This window comes from Bos grunniens, chromosome 3 (assembly GCF_055505025.1).
Source record: "Bos grunniens cultivar Pamir isolate PY7600 chromosome 3, Bosgru_T2T1.0, whole genome shotgun sequence".
In the NCBI taxonomy this organism is placed as follows: Eukaryota; Metazoa; Chordata; class Mammalia; order Artiodactyla; family Bovidae; genus Bos; species Bos grunniens.
In genome coordinates, this window is record NC_141167.1 from 64,505,577 (window position 1) to 64,527,733 (window position 22,157).

Here is a 22,157-nt window from a genome sequence, read left to right on the forward strand (position 1 = left end):
CACTCTTAGATTCTGATCCCATGTAGGTCATTACAGAGTAGTGAGTAGAGTTCCCTGTGCTCTACAGTAGGTCCTTATTAGTTACCTATTTTAGATATATAGTAGTATGTTTTGTGTCAGTCCTAATCTCCCAATTTATCCCTTCCCTCCTTACCTCCTGGTGACCATAAACTTGTTTTCCACGTCTGTAACTCCTTCTGTTTTGTAATTAAGTTAATTTGTATCCTTTTATAAAAAGTGCTGCACTGAACATTGGGGTGCACTATCTTTCAAGTTGTTAAGAATCTTTAGATAAACGGATAGATAATTTATGAAATGGTTTTAAGAAAAGTGGAGGAAGTTATCTCAGAAACTGAAACTGACTCCCCTCTTGAGCAGTAGCTTCAGATATTTTCTTCACACCTGGAGTTCTGACTATAAGTGTAGTTCTTTCCACAGATATTAAAGGGAATAGGAATTGAGCCCCATGATAAGAAAAGATAATATTTGAAAATACTTTGTATCAAATGGAGAAGGCAATGGCACCCCACTCATTGGAAAAGACTCTGATGCTGGGAGGGATTGGGGGCAGGAGGAGAAGGGGATGACAGAGGATGAGATGGCTGGATGGCATCACTGACTCGATGGACGTGAGTCTGGGTGAACTCCAGGAGTTGGTGATGGACAGGGAGGCCTGGTGTGCTGTGATTCATGGGGTCCCTAAGAGTCAGACATGACTGAGCGACTTCACTTTCACTTTTCACTTTTCATGCATTGGAGAAGGCAATGGCAACCCACTCCAGTGTTCTTGCCTGGAGAATCCCAGGGACGGGGGAGCCTGGTGGGCTGCCATATATGGGGTCTCACAGAGTCGGACAGGACTGAAGTGACTTAGCAGCAGTAGCAAATGCTATGTGTCAAATACCATATTGAGGTAGCTTATTAGACAGGTATTTGTGATAGTCATGTAGTTAAAATGTATTTATCTGTTTGAAAATAGCTGACCTTGTTTTATTGTCACAGAATTGCTGTTATCCCACTATTTACATAGCTTTAATCCTCTCATTGAAGTAAGAGAATAACATTGACACACACAGTTAGGTTTGCTTTCTTACTAGAGAGCTATTTGTAAAGGCTAAATGTATATCGCATATCATATCCCCATATAATTCTTGGCTCTCTGCAGTATCCTCAATTACTCTCTTCTATAGAACCAAAAATCTACACTCATCAGCCAACAAATAACTCTTTTGTAAATGAGAAGAAACATGAACTTATTTAGCTAAGTGGGTCATAAAAACTATTCATTATGTAATTTTCTATATCTCAAGGGCAAATGTCCTAAATTATCAGATTTTATACAGTGTGTGGTAGGTTTTAAATCTGCATGATTACTTTTCAGAATATATCTTAGTTTACAAAGAGCATTTCTTAACACTCACATAATAATTTTACATTTCTTCAGTAATATTGTTTAGAAAAATAGAGTTAATTTGTTCAGATTTTTAGAATTATTATGTGTCCAGCGTTAGAAAGTTGTCTTACAGCTATGATATATCTGATAATGACTTAGACCTTCCCTCCAACCCCGGCCCATGAAATATAAATCTGCCAAAGCTTACCACATAAGACATTTATAGGCATCATGTACTGGTACGTTTTTCCAGTTGCATTTAGAGGAGATAAAACTTCTGTTTTCCTTTCAATAGCTTGTCGTGTGTGTGTATATGTCTATGTGTTTATGCAACAAAAGGCAACTGGGTTACATAACGAACAACACTTAAAATGGGGGGCAGAGTGGAAGAATAGCCTTAATCACCGGCTGACATACTTCACAATGTCAGCTGGTAGCTCAGCATCTGGACTTAATTAGGTAGGGGTGGCTTAATATACAAAATGTTCTCTAATACACTGTATCTAATTTTTTTTTACTGATCTTTTCTTCTGAATAGAAACATTCTTCAAACAAGTCGAAGGTGCTATTTCCTTTCCCTTTGCTTGATATATTAGATAGCATTTTAATTTTACTTTCAACCTAGTATAGCTTCCTCTAAATGTAAACTTTTGAATTATAATACTAGATGCCTTGAAAATAATTTCAAAAATATTTCCTGAAAATCATGTTGTATAATATTTGATTTTAATACCGTATTTTTATTGTCCTTGTGAACTGTTCTGAACTGCCCTGTTATTTAAATAAGAATTAACAAATGACCTGTTTTGCTCTTCTTTCTTCTCTGAGAAATAGTTTCTAATCAGTATTTAACTCAAGCAAGACTTAAAAAATGAGGTTTTTATTAAATCTGCTATTGTCCTGATCTTCTATTTAAAGCCCAATTTACTTGTAAAAATATTTAGGGATATAGTAGATGATCGTGCCTTCCGTTCTCTCATCTTCCAACCTCGGCAGTCCAGTTCGCTTAATATCTGCCTTTAATATCCCCAGCTCTTTCCTAGATTGATTTTTGTATGGGAGACTTTGCTAAACTTTTTATCTGCTTAATCATTCTTCTCAAAAATCTTAGAGGTAAAGACAGAGTATTTCTGGTTTGATATAAAAGCATTCCCTCTGTAACAGTTTATGTGTATTCTTAGACACAGTTCTCAACTCTACTTTCAAGTTTTCCTTTATTGTGCATGTAATATATACTGAGATTATGCTACATTCCTTGGGGAATTACCAAAGAAATTAAAAACAAGGCTATGTTTTTCAAAGAGCTTATTTATAATTTACTAGGAAACATAATGGCAACCCACTCCAGTGTTCTTGCCTGGAGAATCCCAGGGACGGGGAGCCTGGTGGGCTGCTGTCTATGGGGTCGCACAGAGTCGGACACGACTGAAGCGACTTAGCAGTAGCAGCAGCAGGAAACATAATGGAGAAGGCAATGCCTCCCCACTCCAGTACTCTTGCCTGGAAAATCCCATGGACAGAGGAGCCTGGTGGGCTGCAGTCCATGGGGTCTCTAGGAGCTGGACACAACTGAGCGACTTCGCTTTCACTTTTCACTTTCATGCATTGGAGAAAGAAATGGCAACCCACTCCAGTGTTCTTGCCTGGAGAATCCCAGGGATGGGGGAGCCTGGTGGGCTGCCATCTATGGGGTCGCACAGAGTCGGACAGGACTGAAGTGACTTAGCAGCAGCAGCAGGAAACATAAAACATAGTTGCAGGAACTATGAGAACTATTCAAAAGAAAACATCAAGTTGTGTTGTCACCAAAATGTATAACCAAAATGTTTAACTTGGACCTCATCCTGAGAAAACAAGCAAATCCATGTTGTAGAATGTTATATAGAACATATATATCTAGGACAACTGTCCTGAGCTATTAGTGTCAATGTCATAACAACCAAAAAGGGGCGGGGGGCGGGGTGGGGAGTGATGGGCTAGAGGAGACTAACGAGACATGAAAACCAAATGTAATTCATGACCCATGATTGGATCCTTGAACAAAATATCTGCTACTTTGATTCAGAAAAAATTTGTGTGTCTGCATAGAGAGAGGGGAGGAAAGAAAGAGATAAACAGAAGTGGCAAAATGTTAACAGTGACTCTTGGTGAAGATTGTACAAATATTGGCTACTGTTTTTTCAACTTTTCTGTAGTTTAATAAGAGTTTTTCAGAATTAAGTTGAGATAAAATAAGAGGAACAGTTAGAACAAGATTAGGAGGTAATCATTTGAAAATATAAGGCACGAAAGGACTTAAGTGGTAAGTATGAGGTAGACTCAGTCATGTTAGGTTATGTTTTTGAGATGGGCTTTACTCTGTTAATAGACAGGAATCAGCAGGAGACAGGTGATCAGCTCCTCTAGTTGGAAAATGAAGTTGACTCTAGTACACAAAAGTATCTTTATATTATGGAACATTTTGTCTTTAAAGTAACTAGAGGGATGGTATGAGGAGGGAGGTGGGAGGGGGGTTCAGAATGGGGAGCACATGTACACCTGTGGCAGATTCATGTTGATATATGGCAAAACCAATACAATATTGTAAAGTAATTAGCCTTCAATTAAAATAAATAAATTTAAATTTAAAAAAATATAAAGTAACTATGTCAAATAGGTTTAAATGGCATCATCTTTTATGATTCTTCTTTATTCTTTTCTGCTCTCATATATTTATTTGAGATAAATAGATCTCTGATCTGATCTGATCATATTTAACCTCTTTCTGGAATTATCCAGAATTTGTATTCTCTTACAGGACAGTATAGTATTTTTTTTTTTAATTTACTGTTAAACCAACTTCTGGCTATTTGCATTAAAGCATATGGTTTTATATTAATACTTGCAAATACGGATTTTTCAGAACAACACTTTAGGTGAATGCTTCTCAACTTAGAATGTGTATACTGAACACCAGTTGAAGTACAGTTTTTGATTCAGAAGGACTGAGATAAAGCCTGATACTTGAATTTCTGTGAGGCTTCCTATTAATGCCAAAACTGATACTTCTGGTCCTTAACCCACAGTTTGAATAGCAAAGATCTAGATCTAGACATGATTCTCAGTGGGGTGATGGAATCATATGAGATGCGTACTATAATCTTCCCAGGATGGTGAGTTACTTATCTTTAAATTAGCATTCCTACCACCCCAACAAAATCTAAATTCCTTACCTGGGCCAACAGGTCCTCCTTCTTGATCAGACCCTTGCCCATTGGCCATTGCTTCAGCCTTTTATTTGCTGACCACACTGAACTTTTGATTCATTGAATGCACCAAGCCTTTACCACTTTAGGGCGTCTGTCCTTAACATTTCTTCTTAGAATGCACTTCTCCTGGCCTCACAGTTGGCTTTATATTATCCATTAAGGTTTCAGCTTATTGACATCCTCATAGCAAAACCTTAGTTGGCCATCCTATTTATTAAATACTTCTTCCAGGTTACTGGGTACCATTATTCTTTCACTATCTTTCCTATTACTGATCTATTTATTTACTGTCTGTCATTTTCTCTATTATAATTTAAGTTTCTTAAGGGCAGGGACCTTGTCTGTCTTGTTCACTTTGTATCCCTGGGCTTAGAACCAGACCTAAGACATAGTTCAGTTCAGTCACTCAGTCGTGTCGGACTCTTTGTGACGCTTTGGACTGCAGCACGCCAGGCCTCCCTGTCCATCACCAACTCCCAGTTTACTCAAACTCATGTCCATTGAGTTGGTAATGCCATCCAACCATCTTATCCTCTGTCGTTCCCTTCTCCTCTTGGCTTCAATCTTTCCCAGCATCAGGGTCTTTTCCCATGAATCAGTTATCTCAAGACGTGGCCAAAGTATTGGAGTTTCAGCTTCAGCCTCAGTCCTTCAATGAATATTCAGGACTGATTTCCCCTAGGATGGACTGGTTGGATCTCCTTGCAGTCCAAGGGACTCTGTAAGAGTCTTCTCCAACACCACAGTTCAAAAGCATCAATTCTTTGGCACTCAGCTTTCTTTATAGTCCAACTCTCACATCAATACATGACTACTGGAAAAACCATAGCTTTGACTAGATGGACCTTTGTTGACAAAGTAATGTCTCTGCTTTTTAATATGCTGTCTAGGTTGGTCATAACTTTCCTTCCAAGGACTAAGCGTCTTTTAATTTCATGGCTGCAATCACCATCTGCAGTGATTTTAGAGCCCAAGAAAATAAAGTCTGACACTGTTTCCACTGTTTCACCATCTATTTGCCATGAAGTGATGGGACCAGATACCATGATCTTAGTTTTCTGAATGTTGCATTTTAACCCAACTTTTTCATGCTCCTCTTTCACTTTCATCAAGAGGCTCTTCAGTTCTTCACTTTCTGCCATAAGGGTGGTGTCATCTGCATATTTGAGGTTATGGATATTTCTCCCGGCAATCTTGATTCTAGCTTGTGCTTCTTCCAGCCCAGTGTTTCTCGTGATGTACTCTGCATACAAGTTAAATAAGCAGGGTGACAATATACAGCCTTGATGTACTTTCCCTATTTAGAACCAGTCTGTTTTTCCATGTCCAGTTCTAACTGTTGCTTCTTGACCTACATACAGATTTCTCAAGAGGCAGGTCAGGTGGTCTGATATTCCCATCTGTTTGAGAATTTTCCACAGTTTATTGTGATCCACACAGTCAAAGGCTTTAGCATAGTCAAGAAAGCAGAAATAGATGTTTTTCTGGAACTCTCTTGGTTTTTCGGTGATCCAGCAGATGTTGGCAATTTGATCTCTGGTTCCTCTGCCTTTTCTAAAACCAGCTTGAACATCTGTTGAAGCCTGGCTTGGAGAATTTTGAGCGTTGCTTTACTAGCATGTGAGATGAATGCAGTTGTTCAGTAGTTTGAGCATTCTTTGGCATTGGCTTTGGGATTGGAATGAAAACTGACCTTTGCCAATCCTGTGGCCACTGCTGAGTTTTCCAAATTTGCTGGCATATTGAGTGCAGCACTTTTACAGCATCATCTTTTAGAATTTGAAATATTTCAGCTGGAATTCCATCATCTCCATGAGCTTTGTTAGTAGTGATACTTGCTAAGGCCCACTTAACTTCGCATTCCAGGATGTCTGGCTCTAAGTGAATGATCACACCATTGTGATTATCTGGATGGTGAAGATCTTTCTTGTACAGTTCTTCTGTGTATTCTTGCCATCTCTTCTTAATATCTTCTGCTTCTGTTAGGTCCATACCATTTCTGTCCTTTATTGTGCCCATCTTGGCATGAAATATTCCCTTGGTATCTCTAATTTTCTTGAAGAGATCTCTAGTCTTTCCCATTCTATTGTAGATACTCCATATCATATTGTATGTATTGTAGATACATAGTAGATAGTCTGTAACTTTTTGTTGAATGAATGAATGAACAAATGAACCTGCTTAGGTTCTGAAGGTAATTCTTAGCTGAGCATGATGCCAGGGTGGTAAATACTGGCAGAAGGAGTGCCTCTGATTGATAGTAGTAGCATTGAACAACACAGTTCTGAGCTTTAGTGCAGATAGTATATTATGTTCTTCTGCTGCTGAACCTTTCTTATATGGTATCCAATTATTACTCGTTTTTTCTCTTTGCATAGAAAACTTCCTCTCCTCATATAACTACCCACGGCTGTACAGTGAATGTTTATTTTAAGTATATGCATGAGTAGGAGTTTGGTATATATAATTACCCAAGTTAATAGTAATGTTCACTCAGTAGGTAGTAATTACAAAGTTGGAATTTGACCAGGATGTTCAGGATGACATTCCTACTTTTAGATAGGGAAAACAAGTTCTTTTGTGATCACATTTAATCATAATGTTGAGATTACTCTTATTAAGAATATAAATCTAGATATAGTGTTAGTGAGAGGGTGCTTTCTCACTTTTCCTATTGTACTGGTTCAATTCTGGTTCAACTAGCAAATAAATCACAACACCCCTCCCTACATTGCTTGTGTTTTCCCTGAAGGCCTCTTCTGATTACTTGCTAGCCTAACTGCTTAAGAGTTATAAAATCTGACAAAAATCACAGTTTAAAATCTGCTCCAGGCTAGCCATAAAAACATCCCTTTTTCCTGTATTGTATCTAACTACTATTTCTGAAACATCTTCTTGATAGCCTTTTGCAATCAGAGTATGGAAATTCTCTTTGAATAAAGTCGCTATGATGACTTTATTTCTTTCCCCAAGAGTTTTCAGTGTCTTCAGATTCAGCTTCATTTGATACTATTAGTTTTGCTCCTTTTTACCCTTCTCTTTATCTTTCATTAGTGCCAAGTATTGTAGTCAGTAAGAATCCATAAAATGAACTGAGTAGAAGCTTGCTCACCTGATCTACATCTCCCGTTACTCCTGTCTATCCCAGAGCTTTATCTCACAGTCTTGGGCAGAATGCTCCACTGTAGAGGAAAACCAGAAGAAAAACTTAAAGTCAAGTGGAAGAGAAGAGACGAGAACACAGAAAATGACAGGGCAGGGACTGCAGCTAGACTGATGAAAGGGCATAAGCGAATATGACCGATGAGAGGCAGGGAAAATTCTAGAGAACTCAGAGGATAAAATTAAATGTGGCTAAATTAATACTTTGAAAGGAAAACTTTTAAAAAGTATGTTCTTCAAAGGGCATTAATTAGGTTTTTATGTCCTGGGAGATTACTTTTGAAGAGGAGATTAGGATGGTGTAGAATTTCAGCCATATGTAAATGACACTTCTAAATGCTCAGCCTTTTCTCCAGATGACTGTGAAGCACCACTTTAACCTTATTGACAGCATTTGTCTACTTAGCACTTTTTGCTTCCCTGTGAAAGGAAGGTAAATCTCAGCTCAGCATCTTTTGATTTATTGCAAATCAGCCACAGCTTTATTAATGAGATTTTAACAGATTGCCCTAGTTAAATGTTGATTAGATGAAATTAAAAAAATACATACACATATATATTAAGTTTGTAGCTTTCAGTATTCTCTTAGTTGGAGATTAGAGGAAGATTCTGTGTGTTTGGAGACTAGCAATAATAGCGGTAGGGAATTCCACACTCTATTCTGGAATTCCCAGATGGTTTGTGCTCCCAATGCAGGGGGCACAGATTCGATCCCTGGTTAGGAACTAATATTCCACATGCTGTGCAGCACAGCCAAAAAATAAAATTTAAAAAAAAAAACTGTAGAGAATTTAATAACATACCTGAATATGCCTCAGAATGTATTCAGTCTAATAAGATTCAAAGTCCTACATTTAGACTGGGTCTCTTAGTTTTGACCAGCATTGTTCAGCAACCCTTGAGGTTACCCGGGATAATAAAAAGGCAAGAATAAGTCAGCGGCCATTGTCAAAAAATGGTTATTCAATACAAGAGATAGTGCACAGAGTAGATTGGAAGTTGAGATGATAATGAATGTAAGCAGGAAAATAAACAGTTGAGAGAGATATATCAACAGAGCTTTGAGATCTTGGAGGTTTGAATGTCTGGATCTCAGGAATTTCCTGAGCATTGGACAGAACCTGAAATTCTCAGTGTCCAAGTCTGTTGATCAGTATTATGATGTCAAAGATACCTGTCTGCTCCTCTTTCAAGTCGTTCCTCCCCCCCAACCTTGTTTAAATTGGACAATAATAGATTAAAGAAATTAGCCAGTGGTATAGAAGGATGATTGGACCAAAAATCGGAGGTATGTGGTTCTTGGACTTCAGTTTCTGTAACATAAGGAGTACAGGATATCCTAATAAAATGCTGATTCTGCAAACAGGAAAGTTTGAGATCGGTGACAGCAGTGAATGCTTCATGCCTTGTTCTGTTCTGCCTTCACCAAACTTCCCTGAGTCCAGTGGAGGCACAACCCTTTTATTTATTTTATACTTTGTGTTTCTTGGAATGCTTTGGTTCCAGAGTGCTTCAGGCATCACTGTGTGGGCAGATGGAGGAGACTGAGTAGACGGGGGCATTACGCTCCCACCCCTCATTCTGTTTTATATGTTGTGGTAGCTTATATGTGTGTGTGTGTATATATGTATATATATTATCTATATATGTAGATAACCTTTAAACCACTGTTTTAGTTCAGCATACTTTTTTTTTCCCATATCATGAAAGCATGATATGTAACTGAGAAGAAAGTAACTCATGAAAGTAACTGAGAGAGTATATCCTTGCTAAAGAGCCTCTATAGACCTCAGGCCTCCTTTGCAGGCACTGCAGAAGGAGCTTCATGTTGATAAAACCAAGAGCTAGGTCCTGGGTCCATACGTGCTAAAGGCTTGCTCCTCAGTGTCACCCGCTGACCTGGCCATGCTGTGGAAACTTTTTAGAAGTGCAGAATCTTGGGCCCCACTCCATACCCGCTGAGTCAGAATCTGCATTTTAACAAGAGCCCCAGATGATTCATTTGCACACTGAGTTTGGGAAGCCCAGTAGCAGTGCAGATCTCATCCAGCTTCCAGGGCTCTTCACCTCACCTTGTAGGACACACAGCAGATGGAGTGTGTCTTTAGCAGAATTTAGTTTGATCTTGACCATCCTTTGGAAGGGTGGAGGGAAAAAGGACACTTGAAATTTATACCTGTCTTTCATCCCAGTGTACTATGATCCTCCAACATTTGGCTTATATAACACTGTTTTCTCAGGTTTCAATCTGTCATTCCCTTTCATTTCCCTCTTATACCATCACATCCATTTAAATCTCAGCTTCTGAAGAGCTCAGCTGTAAGAGTCTTAAGCACCCTTGAACCACCATCTCCCATTCCTATTCTCTTTGCCTTGTATTTCTTCCTCATTTGGGACTGAAATACTGAAAATGATTTTCACAGAACCAAAAGCTTGTGTAACTTACCATTAAGTAGAAATTATAAGGGTTTTTCATATTCAACATGTAAACTTTTTTAAGGATTCAGTTTATGGATTAAGTAGTATTTTATTTTCTATTTCTTTTTCATTTGCCATTTGATATTTTTATTCTATTTGATGTATTGAAGAACAAATAGGAAAGAACCTGAAATCTCAAATCACATGTTTATTTGGCTCATTCGTTTTGGTGGGGACAATTTGTAAATATCTGCTGAAATATAATTATGTATTCTCTAGTACAACATAATTTTGTTACCTACATCCAATTTTCAGATTTTAATAATGTGTGTGTATGTGTAAAATAATAATTTAAGGTTCTTTTCATTTCCCCTCTAAAAACCCCATTGTTTCTAACTCCATTGTTAGTCTTTGAGTTATAAATCCTCCTTCCAGAATCTTTCATCTTGCCTTAGTTCACGTCCTCCGACATAAGGCTGCTTCCACAGTTTGCCTACTTTGTTCCTACCAGTGGGCCTTATCCAGGAGCCATCATTCATGGCTATTAATTTATTGACTAACCTGGTAATAAGTGCTCCAGAATATCACCATGTGACTAACTATTGTGAAATAGAAGTGAAGGATTGGTAAATTGTCAGAAGTAGGCGACTGACAGTCTGTGTCAGGGGCTGAGATCCCGGCTTACAGGCGCTTTCCCTGCAGTGTAGGGTGGTGGGCCCCACCCCTCAGCCATCCCCACACTGTCTCTAGTCTCCAGAAGAGATTCTTAGCCACTTGCTGTTGATCATGCAGAGATTTGATTATCAGAAATTTATATTATTTTTCTTTGAAGAATTATGTATCATAATTCTTATCATAATTCTGTTATAGCTGGTTTATCAAGTTCTATATTAACCAGTTCTTGAAACTTTTATATTTATACTTAAGTTGTTATATTAACTAATCTTTTGTATACTTTTAATTCTAGTAGATTAAAATGGTAATATTTAGATATTTTTAAAAATTTACCTTTTAGCTTTTTTATCAGCAAGTTGATGATATCTGCTCAACCATATGATATCTGCTCTTAGTGGTTTAAAGTCTTCTGATACTCATCTTTTGTTCACTCATTTGGTTTTAGGATTAGTTGATGTTTGTTTTAGTTGTTAGTCATTATAAATGTGAATTTTTATGAATAACGAGTCTCTAGGAAGAAGAGATTTGCATAGACTATCCCCATATTGAATTGCTACCTGCTTCAGCTTGTGTTGTTTGTATACCTCCACCCACCACATAAATGTACTCACTGTGCAGTATTGTAAATGGTTGCATTGTGCAATTTTGTTTTCAAGATCCTCTTTCACTCTTTTCTAAGAGTGGTGACAGTAGCTTCTCTATGATGCATTAGTAATTACATATCACACTATGCTTTTCTTAGTTGAAGCCTGTATTTCAAGCTCCATAATTGTCAAAGTGGTGTGATCAGTTTTAAATGCCTAAATGAAAAGCATTTTGCTATCACAAAATTTTATTTTCTTTAAATTGTACTTAAATAATGAGTATGTTCTCCTTTTTTAGGTGCGCTTTGTAAAGAATATAACTGCCTGGAAAGAGATGAAACCAGGGTTTTATCATGGGCACATTTCTTATTTGGATTTTGCAAAGTAAGTTATACCCAGAATTATACACAAAAGAATGCTTTGTACTTTAGCAACCTAAAAAGGGATAAAGTTATTAAATAATTGTGATTTTGATTTTTAAAAAAGTACTGGCTTGTGTTTGCCACTTCAGATGTGTAATTTAAATACACCTTCTAGTGTTTTACTGCCCTCTAGTGTTCATAAATTGATTATTGTCATATTAATTTTAGAAATTTAAGGTAGATAAATTTAGGTAATGCCCTTTAAAATTTTTTATCATTATGTTTCTGCTTCATGTGCAATCAAATAACACTATTTTAGGAGAGTTCCAAGTTTTAACCTAGAAGCCAGTCGAATTATGACTTACCACATCATTGACTGAGAACAGAGAAAGCAAAGAAGCCATTACTCCGTTACTGATAACCCGAAGTGTCTGCTGCTCAGCCAAGACACACTTCCCCTTTGGCTACCTTGTTTTAGCTTTACAATTGAGATATAAAAAGACTTTTTTTAAAGTGATTTTTCTTTATAGTGATTTGCCTGAAACTGGACATAAATAACTAATTTTCCATGTTTTGGGGGAGGCATAGGATCAAGGTATTCCTGTCATAACTCTTTCAAGAAAAGTTAATAAAGTATAGGCCTTTGTACAGTATCTGAGCACTATGTGCCTCCCCCTAGAGTTTGTGCCACATTAAGTACTAATCAGAAGACTGATTAAAAGGAATATTCTAAATATGTATAGTTTGGTGAATCTATTTAAACATTTTTTTGTAGCACATAGAGTATTGTTGGAAAACCTCAAATGCCAATCTTTTCCGTAATAAAACTAATTTCAAAAACATTAAAAATATGTTTTTACATATTTTGTTATGTGGACCATTTTTAAAGTCTTTATTGAACTTGTTAGAGTATTGCATCTGTTTTATGTTTTTGGCTGAGAGGCATGTGGAATCTTACTTTCCTGATCAGGGATTGAACCCACATTGGAAGGCAAAGTCTTAGCCACTGGACTGCCAGGGAAGTCCCCTACTTTTAAATTATTTAATCTTAGATGCATTTGCTCAGTCATTTCTTTAGCAGTCATGACTTCAGAGTAATATATCCGCTTGTATTTGGCAACTTCAAAGAGCATTCTGTGTAAAATCCAAAAGTTACATTGATGTCCCACTATCATTTCAGCTTTCAAATTTGAAAAGAAAAACAGTTGAATGAAATGGTACAGATCCACATTGATAATAAATCTTAACTTTTTTGGAAAGCAAATAATTAAAAGGAATCTCCCAAATATTACATACATAAAACAGTATATTCTTGTTTCTAGTTCCTCCTACAGCACTCAGGATCTTTCAGTAAAATATTAGCTTTAAAGTTAGATGTACATTTTTCTATAAATAATTCATACAGCAATATTGAAAACATTTTATAGGCAGCTTTAAAATAAACTAATTATTTTTCTTTGCAGAGGCACTGAACCAATTTCATAAACTTCATTCATATGCATATTCCCTCAGGGCTGCATTATCCTTCAATTGAATGTTTGTTACCCTTTCACATAAATGATTTTTTTTTCCCCACACATAGCTTGGTTTCATACTTGAGGTTTTCATTATTAAAATAATATTGAGTACTTTTGCTTTTGGCAAAAGTCTTAGAATGAAGCTCTGGTGTATGCTAGCATTCTTACAGTTGAAAAAACACAAAGTTCTTGGAAAGATTAATCTCATGTATTAAATACTGACATAAATGTTTAAGGATTTGAATATTTTCATAATATGTTTCATTTTATTGGAAGCAAAAAGTGTTGTGAAAAATTTTGATAGACCTTTACAAGATTTTAAACAAATACCTTAAAAAAATCAACTAGAGAAAATGTATTTTGATGTATATAGTCACAAACTATTTTAGATATAACTAGTATCTTTTAAAAAATGATTTTTAGTTTGACTGTCATACTCACAACAAGTAAGGAAGAGAGGAAAGAAACATCACCTTACCAGTTTTTAAAATACTTTATTCTTTAAAACATATTCTTGACTGGTGTAGTACCTTGTGGAGTCCATTAAAATACTTGCCTTCAAGAAAAAAAATGGTCAAATTCAATGAAAGAAATATTTAATCACATAGCTTTTCAATTGCCTTAGCAGAAACACTAAAAAGAGTACAAACCCGGGAAAACCTAGGCAGAAAGATGGACAAATAAAAATTGAAAAGTGCTTTCTAATTTAGACTGATCACAGGAAGCACACATGTTATTTGTAAACCCATATCTGCTCAAGCTATGTTTTGGTTATATTTATCTGGTTTTGTTTAGAACTTTAGAATAAGAGCAAATATTTTGGTTATGTTTATCTGGTTTTGTTTAGAACTTTAGAATAAGAACAAAAATATCTTCTCGTTATAGTTGCGTTCCTGTCCTGTCTTGTCTTAACCTTATCTCATTCCTTTTTTGTCTTAACCCTATTCTTATATTTTTCAGCGCATTTCCTAGTTCTTCTTTCCAAATGTCATTTGAGAAGTTTACCCATTTTTATTTATCAAAGCATCCAAAGAAGAAACTTTAGAGTCATTTTGAATCACCCTTTTCTTTGCCACATGGATCTAGTCAGTCACCAAGTCTTGTTGAATAGCTTCTTAGTGCGCTGCTTTTGATACTCATCCAGTTGGGTGCATGTGTCAGTGGTTAGTTCCTTACTGGGGAGTAAGGATGGAGGCAGAACAATTTCTGTCCACCCACCAGTTTCTGGATACTTGGGTTTTTTCCAGCTTTTGCTGATTATGAGTAAAGTTGCCAGAACATTTGCATATAGGTTTTGTGTGGACACAGTGTCTTCATTTCTCTTGTGTAAAACCTAGAAGTGAGATTGCTAGATGGTAAGACACTGCTAAGCAGTTTTCCCAGTGACTTTATTATTTTGCTGTATATCCTCACTAACTTGGTAGTGTTAGACCACCCCTCCTATTTTTAAAAAATTGTGCCATTTTAATAGATGAATGCTCATTTCAAGAAATAGTTATTTAAAAAATCTTTTGTTCTTCATATCATTGTCAGTGGGACCAATAAATACCAACAGGTTATTCACTATTTTTGAAACAAGACAATGGGAATTTACTGTAGCAGGTTTTGGAGGTTTCTAGGAATGTGTTAGGGATAAAAGAGTCCAGAATAAATGTGTACAGTCCTCCCTTGTTATTTAGTTTCCACATCTGCGAATTCATCTAACTGCAGATCAACTGTGTATCAGTGTCCCTTGTGTGAAACTGCTACTTAACTTGAAATGTTAAATCTAGTGTGAAGCATAAATCTCAAAGTGAAATAACTTCATGAAGACTCTTCAGCCCTCCTTCAGCTTCATCATCTTCTAGTTGTCAAGGTTCCTTTCAAATGTTCTGAGTGTGTACTTCTTTTAACTATTCTTGATGTTCATTCATCTGTCCAGGCTATATAGAGTGTGGGTGTAAAGAAATGTTCCTGGTTTGTCTTCCTTATTGTTATACCATGTATGCTAATACAGCAAGAATAAGGTTTCTTACCAACTTGCTGCTCAGATTATATTTTTCCCCTTTTGATCATCATTTAACATGACAGATTCTTAGGAAATATGTTCTCTTCCTAGAAACATTGCGTTCTAATGGGTCAATAATAGTTAAGTTTCCTGGAGTGAAGATGAATTTTCTACTGTTCCATCTGAGCCCTCCTGAGGAATTGCTCAGATGACTGGCCAGGGTTAAAGCTGAGTCTACAACCACAGAACGTATTTTTCCACTGGTATAAAACTACCTGGTTGGCCAGAGACGTAAATGTACAAACTTGTTTCCTTACTAGTTGAGCTGAATGGTCCAGTGCTGTTTTATCATGCCTACTTTCAGTTATAATTCTTTGCTTCCATGTCTACATGCCCATACTCTGACTTATAAATAATAACTCTTATCCATTTTCAGAATAAGTTCACATAGATTATCTCATTAAAAATTATGTTTCACACAGATAAAGGCCACCTAAAGCCATGCCCCAGAAAGTCATTTCCCAGACAGCAAGAAGATTTTGTCAAATGACATATCCCTCTTTCACTTCTACTTGGTAAGAATCTCCATCTGTTCCACATTTCAGGGACTAGGAGAAAAGAGGAGGCATTGGTAGGAGAAGGCAATGGCACCCCACTCCAGTACTCTTGCTTGGAAAATCCCAAAGGAGCCTGTTAGGCTGCAATCCATGGGGTCACGAAGAGTCGGACACGACTGAGCGACTTCACTTTCACTTTTCACTTTCATGCTTTGGAGAAGGAAATGGCAGCCCACTCCAGTGTTCTTGCCTGGAGAATCCCAGGGACGGGAGATCCTGGTGGGCTGCCGTCTATGGGGTCCCACAGAGTTGGACCGACTGAAGTGACTTAGAATTAGCATAGCATTGGTAGGAGATATTCTGGGAGGAGGTAATTCCCAAGGGGATAGCTCAGGTGGATCAGTGGCTAATAACAGAGATGATAAAAGAGATGCCCAGGGAATCTCACAATCTAAGAATGGAGTCATTGCCCCACTGTCCTGCCCTTACCTGTTACAAGACTCTTGGTGCTCTCAGTTAAGGTTCAGTTCAGTTCAGTCGCTCAGTCGTGTCCGACTCTTTGTGACCCTATGAATCGCAGCACGCCAGGCCTCCCTGTCCAACACCAACTCCCAGAGTTTACTCAAACTCATGTCCATCGAGTCAGTGATGCCATCCAGCCGTCTCATCCTCTGTCGTCCCCTTCTTCTCCTGCCCCCAATCCCTCCCAGCATCAGAGTCTTTTCCAATGAGTCAACTCTTCGCATGAGGTGGCCAAAGTACTGGAGTTTCAGCTTTAGCATCATTCCTTCCAAATAAATCCCAGGGCTGATCTCCTTTAGAATGGACTGGTTGGATCTCCTTGCAGTCCCAGGGACTCTCAAGAGTCTTCTCCAACACCACAGTTCAAAAGCATCAATTCTTTGGTGCTCAGCTTTCTTCACAGTCCAACTCTCACATCCATACATGACCACTGGAAAAACCATGGCCTTGACTAGACAGACCTATGTTGGCAAAGTAATGTCTCTGCTTTTGAATATGCTGTCTAGGTTGGTCATAACTTTTCTTCCAAGGAGTAAGTGTCTTTTAATTTCATGGCTGCAGTCACCATCTGCAGTGATTTTGGAGCCCCAAAAAATAAAATCTGACACTATTTCCCCATCTATTTCCCATGAAGTGATGGGACCAGATGCTATGTATGATCTTTGTTTTCTGAATGTTGAGCTTTAAGCCAACTTGTTCACTCTCCTCTTTCACTCTCATCAAGAAGCTTTTTAGTTCCTCTTCACTTTCTGCCATAAGGGTGGTGTCATCTGCGTATCTGAGGTTATTGATATTTCTCCCGGCAATCTTGATTCCAGCTTGTGCTTCTTCCAGCCCAGTGTTTTCTCATGATGTACTCTGCATATAAGTTAAATAAGCAGGGTGACAATGTACAGCCTTGACGTACTCCTTTTCCTATTTCGAACCAGTCTGTTGTTCCATGTCCACTTCTAACTGTTGCTTCCTGACCTGCATATAAGTTTCTCAAGAGGCAGGTCAGGTGGTCTGGTATTCCCATCTCCTTCAGAATTTTCCACAGTTTATTGTGATCCACACAGTCAAAGGCTTTGACATAGTCAATAAAGCAGAAATAGATGTTTTTCTGGAACTCTCTTGCTTTTTCCATGATCCAGTGGATGTTGGCAATTTGGTCTCTGGTTCCTCTGCCTTTTCTAAAACCAGCTTGAACATCTGGAAGTTCACGGTTCATGTATTGCTGAAGCCTGGCTTGGAGAATTTTGAGCATTACTTTACTAGCGTGTGAGATGAGTGCAATTGTGTGGTAGTTTGAGCATTCTTTGGCATTGGCTTTCTTTGGGATTGGAATGAAAACTGACCTTTCCCAGTCCTGTGGCCACTGCTGAGTTTTCCAAATTTGCTGGCATATTGAGTGCAGCACTTTCACAGCATCATCTTTCAGGATTTGAAATAGCTCAACTGCAATTCCATCACCTCCACTAGCTTTGTTCGTAGTGATGCTTTCTAAGGCCCACTTGACTTCACATTCCAGGATGTCTGGCTCTAGGTCAGTGATCACACCATCGTGATTATCTTGGTTGTGAAGGTCTTTTTTGTACAGTTCTTATGTGTATTCTTGCCACCTCTTCTTAATATCTTCTGCTTCTGTTAGGTCCATACCGTTTCTGTCCTTTATCGCACCCATCTTTGTATTAAATATTCCCTTGGTATCGCTGATCTTCTTGAAGAGATCTGTAGTCTTTCCCATTCTGTTGTTTTCCTCTATTTCTTTACATTGATCTCTGAGGAAGGCTTTCTTATCTCTTCTTGCTGTTCTTTGGAACTCTGCATTCAGATGCTTATATCTTTCCTTTTCTCCTTTGCTTTTCACTTCTCTTCTTTTCACAGCTATTTGTAAGGCCTCCCCAGACAGCCATTTTGCTTTTTTGCATTTCTTTTCCATGGGGATGGTCTTGATCCCGGTCTCCTGTACGGTGTCACGAACCTCAGTGCATAGTTCATCAGACACTCTATCAGATCTAGTCCCTTAAATCTATTTCTCACTTCCACTGTATAGTCATAAGGGATTTGATTATATTTGATTATCAGTTAAGGTAGCAGGTATGTTTCCCTAATGCCTCCCAACCCTCTTCTCACTGGTGAGTACACTGTTCCAGAGGAAGGCCTTTTGTAAGTAGCCAATTCACAACAGTTCATTCAACCTGATTCTAATATCCAACACCTGTCTGACATCATGCTAAACATTAATGATAAAGCTATGAACCAGAAAGAAAGTCGTCTTCCCTTATGGAGCATCTACTCTGATACCTAATTTGACAATGCCATAAGATTTGCAACAATACTGTTTCCTTTTCTAAAAATTGTGAGAAAAATTTTACTGCATCGTTGTTGATTTTATAGGCTTATGAGTTGCTTATTGAAAAAATATACCCCAAGCTCTAATCAACCAACTCACAAATTTAATAGAATAATGTTTTTCCAAAAAGTTCTCTGTTCAGTCCAGTTCAGTCACTCAGTTATGTCCAGCTCTTTGCAACCCCATGGGCTGCAGCACACCAGGCTTCCCTGTCCATCGCCAACTCCCAGAGCTTGCTCAAACTCATGTCCATTAAGTCGGTGATGTCATCCAACTATCTCATCCTCTGTCATCCCCTTTTCCTCCCGCCTTCAATCTTTCCCAGCATCAGGGTCTTTTCAAATGAGTCAGTTCGTCGCATCCAGTGGCCAAAGTATTGCAGTTTCAGCAGTATTCAGTTTCAGCATCAGTCCTTCCAATGAATATTTGAGACTGATTTCCTTTAGGATTGACTGGTTTGATGTCCTTGCAGTCCGAGGGACTCTCAAGAGTCTTCTCCAACACCACAGTTCAAAAAGCATCAATTCTTCTGGAAAAACTGTAACTTTGACTAGATGGACCTTTGTTGGCAAAGTAATGTCTGCTTTTTAATTTGCTGTCTAGGTTGGTCATAGCTTTTCTTCCAAGGAGCAAGCGTCTTTTAATTTTCATGGCTGCAGTCACCATCTGCAGTGATTTTGGAGCCCAAGAAAATAAAGTCTGTCACTGTTTCCATTGTTTCCCCATCTGTTTGCTTGAAGTGATGGGACCAGATGCCATAATCTTAGTTTTTTGAATGTTGAGTTTTAAGCCAAGTTTTTCACCCTCCTCTTTCACTTTCAGCAATAAGCTCTAAAGTTCTCTGTGGTTTTCAGTATTTCCATATGTACAAAAGATTTTAATGACTTAGACAAATGGCTTAATAGTGAGAAAAAGGACTGGAATTCAACAGAGTTGACCCCATTTTACACACAAAGCATCTCTTACAGAATCCAACCTGTTTGTAAATTAGAAATGTCCTGTTCAGTTACTTTTCAGTAATTCAAAGGCTGAGAGAAGCAAGTTGTATCTTGGCATCTTGCTTTTTTCTCTTCTGTGGTCTCTCTTCACTACTTATTTGCTAAAAATTTAGTATAAAATATTTATAGAATGTTTGTGTGTGTGTAAGACATTGTAACAGGCAAAAGTAAGAGGAAATGTGAAACTGGTTAGGTTAGCTATGTGCTTTTTGGGTGCCTTTAAAAAAAGATTTTAGTAAGAAGGGAAATCTAAGTTATAAGTCCATGGAGTCCCAAAGAGCTGGCCATGACTGAGTGACTGGGCACACACACACACCTTGTTGATTACAGTTACCATGCTGTACTTTAGATTCCATATCATGACACTTCTCTGCTGACTCAGGCTCCCTCCTGATGCTTGTAGTGCCCTACAAGGCCCACGTGGTCTACACTTCCCCCGCCATCACCCCCATTTCTCTCCACTCTCATGCTCTGTCATTACCCCCTTCCTCATGCTGCCTCAGCCATTTTGACCTCCTTGTTGATTCTCAAAAATGCCCAGCACTTAGCTGCTTTAGGGCCTTCCTGCTTGGAAGTCTTATCTTCCTGGAGCACTTTCTCCCAGATATCGATGGGGCTGTCTTCTCATCACATAATAATAGTGCTGTGGTGGTTTAGTCTTGTCTGACTCTTGCAACCCACGGACTGCAGCCTGCCATGCTCCTCTGTCTATAGGATTCTCCAGGTAAGAGTACTGGAGTGGGTTACCATTTCCTTCTCCAGAGGATCTTCCTGCCCCAGGGATTGAACCAGGATCGAACCTGGGTCTCCTGCATTGCAGGCAGATTCTTACTAACTTAGCTATGAGGGAAGCCAAATATTAAAAAAATGTAATAATAGTGCTGCCTCCCTGGGAAACCCTAGTTTGAATTGTACTGTCCCCCCTTCTCAGAGAAGGCAATGGCACCCCACTCCAGTACTCTTGCCTGGAGAATCCCATGGATGGAGGAGCCTGGTGGGCTGCAGTCCATGGGGTCTCTAGGAGTCGGACACGACTCAGCGACTTCACTTTCACTTTTCACTTTCATGCATTGGAGAAGGAAATGGCAACCCACTCCAGTGTTCTTTCTTGCCTGGAGAATCCCAGGGATGGGGGAGCCTCGTGGGCTGCCGTCTATGGGGTCGTACAGAGTCAGACACGACTGAAGCGACTTAACAGCAGCAGCAGCAGCAGTCCCCCCTTCTCCCTGTTCTCTTTCACTGCATCATTTCTCTCCTTAGTATTTTTACCATTAATATATTTTCTTATTAGTTTACATTCTGTCTCTTCCAAGTAGAATGTTAACTTTGGCAAGACAAGGAATTTTGTCTTTTTTTCCCCATTATTGTTTTCCTAATATTAAAATAGTTCCTGGCATGTATTAGATACACAAAAAAGTATATTTGAATGAATTAATTAATAAAAAGAATAGGGAAATGCGAATGGCATTCTAGTTAAGGAAGACAATGAGTAAAGGCATGTATTGAGAACTAGAAGTATGATATATTGGTGAGAGGTAGAAGAGGGGGACCTAATTATAACTGATAGATGATTTCTTATCTGTGGAGAGTTGAAAATAAAAATGGATCAATAAGGTGGGTCCCAAGACATAAGGCAAGCAGATATTAACAACCAAGCAAAGGAGTTTGGGTTTGATGTCAACATAAACAGTGGTATCTCAGGTTCCTAAGGAGAATGATCTTATCAGTGATGTTTTACAAAATATCAGTTGGGAATTGGCGTGAAGGTAAATTGAAAGGGAGAGAGATTGGATGCAAGAAAACTATTATTATTAATTACAAAGCCACGAATTATGGCAGTGCTCTAAGCAAGAGGCCTGCGAAGAGGGCAGTTGTCACAGGAAAGGAAGTGATGAAGACAGATCAAATCTGTGAAAAACCTACAAAAGAAAAAATCAGAAGAACTTGGTAATTGTGTTAAACGAAGAATAAAGGAAAGTGGAGAGTTGGGGTAACACTGAAGTTCAAGGCTGAGATAAGTGAGGATATGAGAACAGGGACCAGCGAGACAATTCTAGGGTCTACAGATATTGCTAAAGCAAACACCTTCTGTGTTCTGTCAGCTCTCTTCATTCCCTAAGGAATGAATAACGCTGAAGACTTAATGTCTTTCACTTCTATCTAGTTTTTAAAATTAGCACCACAGAGGGTAAGCTCAAATGGTCACACTTGTATGGACTTCTGCTGTGTCCATAAATAACAGTTACTAGTTTGGTGGGCCAGAAATCAGAACTCATTGTTATATAAAATTGAAATGTTTTATGTAATTCTTGCTAGTAAAATTTAAGATTATTTGTCATTCAATTTTCCCCTCACTCCTGTATCTTCATTTGTAATTTTAAAATTCTTACTACTTTCGG

General features: G+C 38.2%; 1 protein-coding gene across 5 annotated transcripts in view; it reads left to right on the top strand.

Annotated features, from left to right (window-relative positions):
* The window catches only part of HS2ST1 (heparan sulfate 2-O-sulfotransferase 1), a 184,919-nt gene that overhangs the window by 143,877 nt on the left and 18,885 nt on the right, over positions 1-22,157 (top strand). For all 5 annotated transcript variants that reach the window (XM_086390964.1, XM_086390966.1, XM_086390963.1 and 2 more), the window contains one exon: positions 11,779-11,864. In XM_086390964.1, the coding sequence (XP_086247090.1) occupies positions 11,779-11,864 (86 nt within the window). The remainder of the gene's footprint in view (positions 1-11,778; positions 11,865-22,157) is intronic.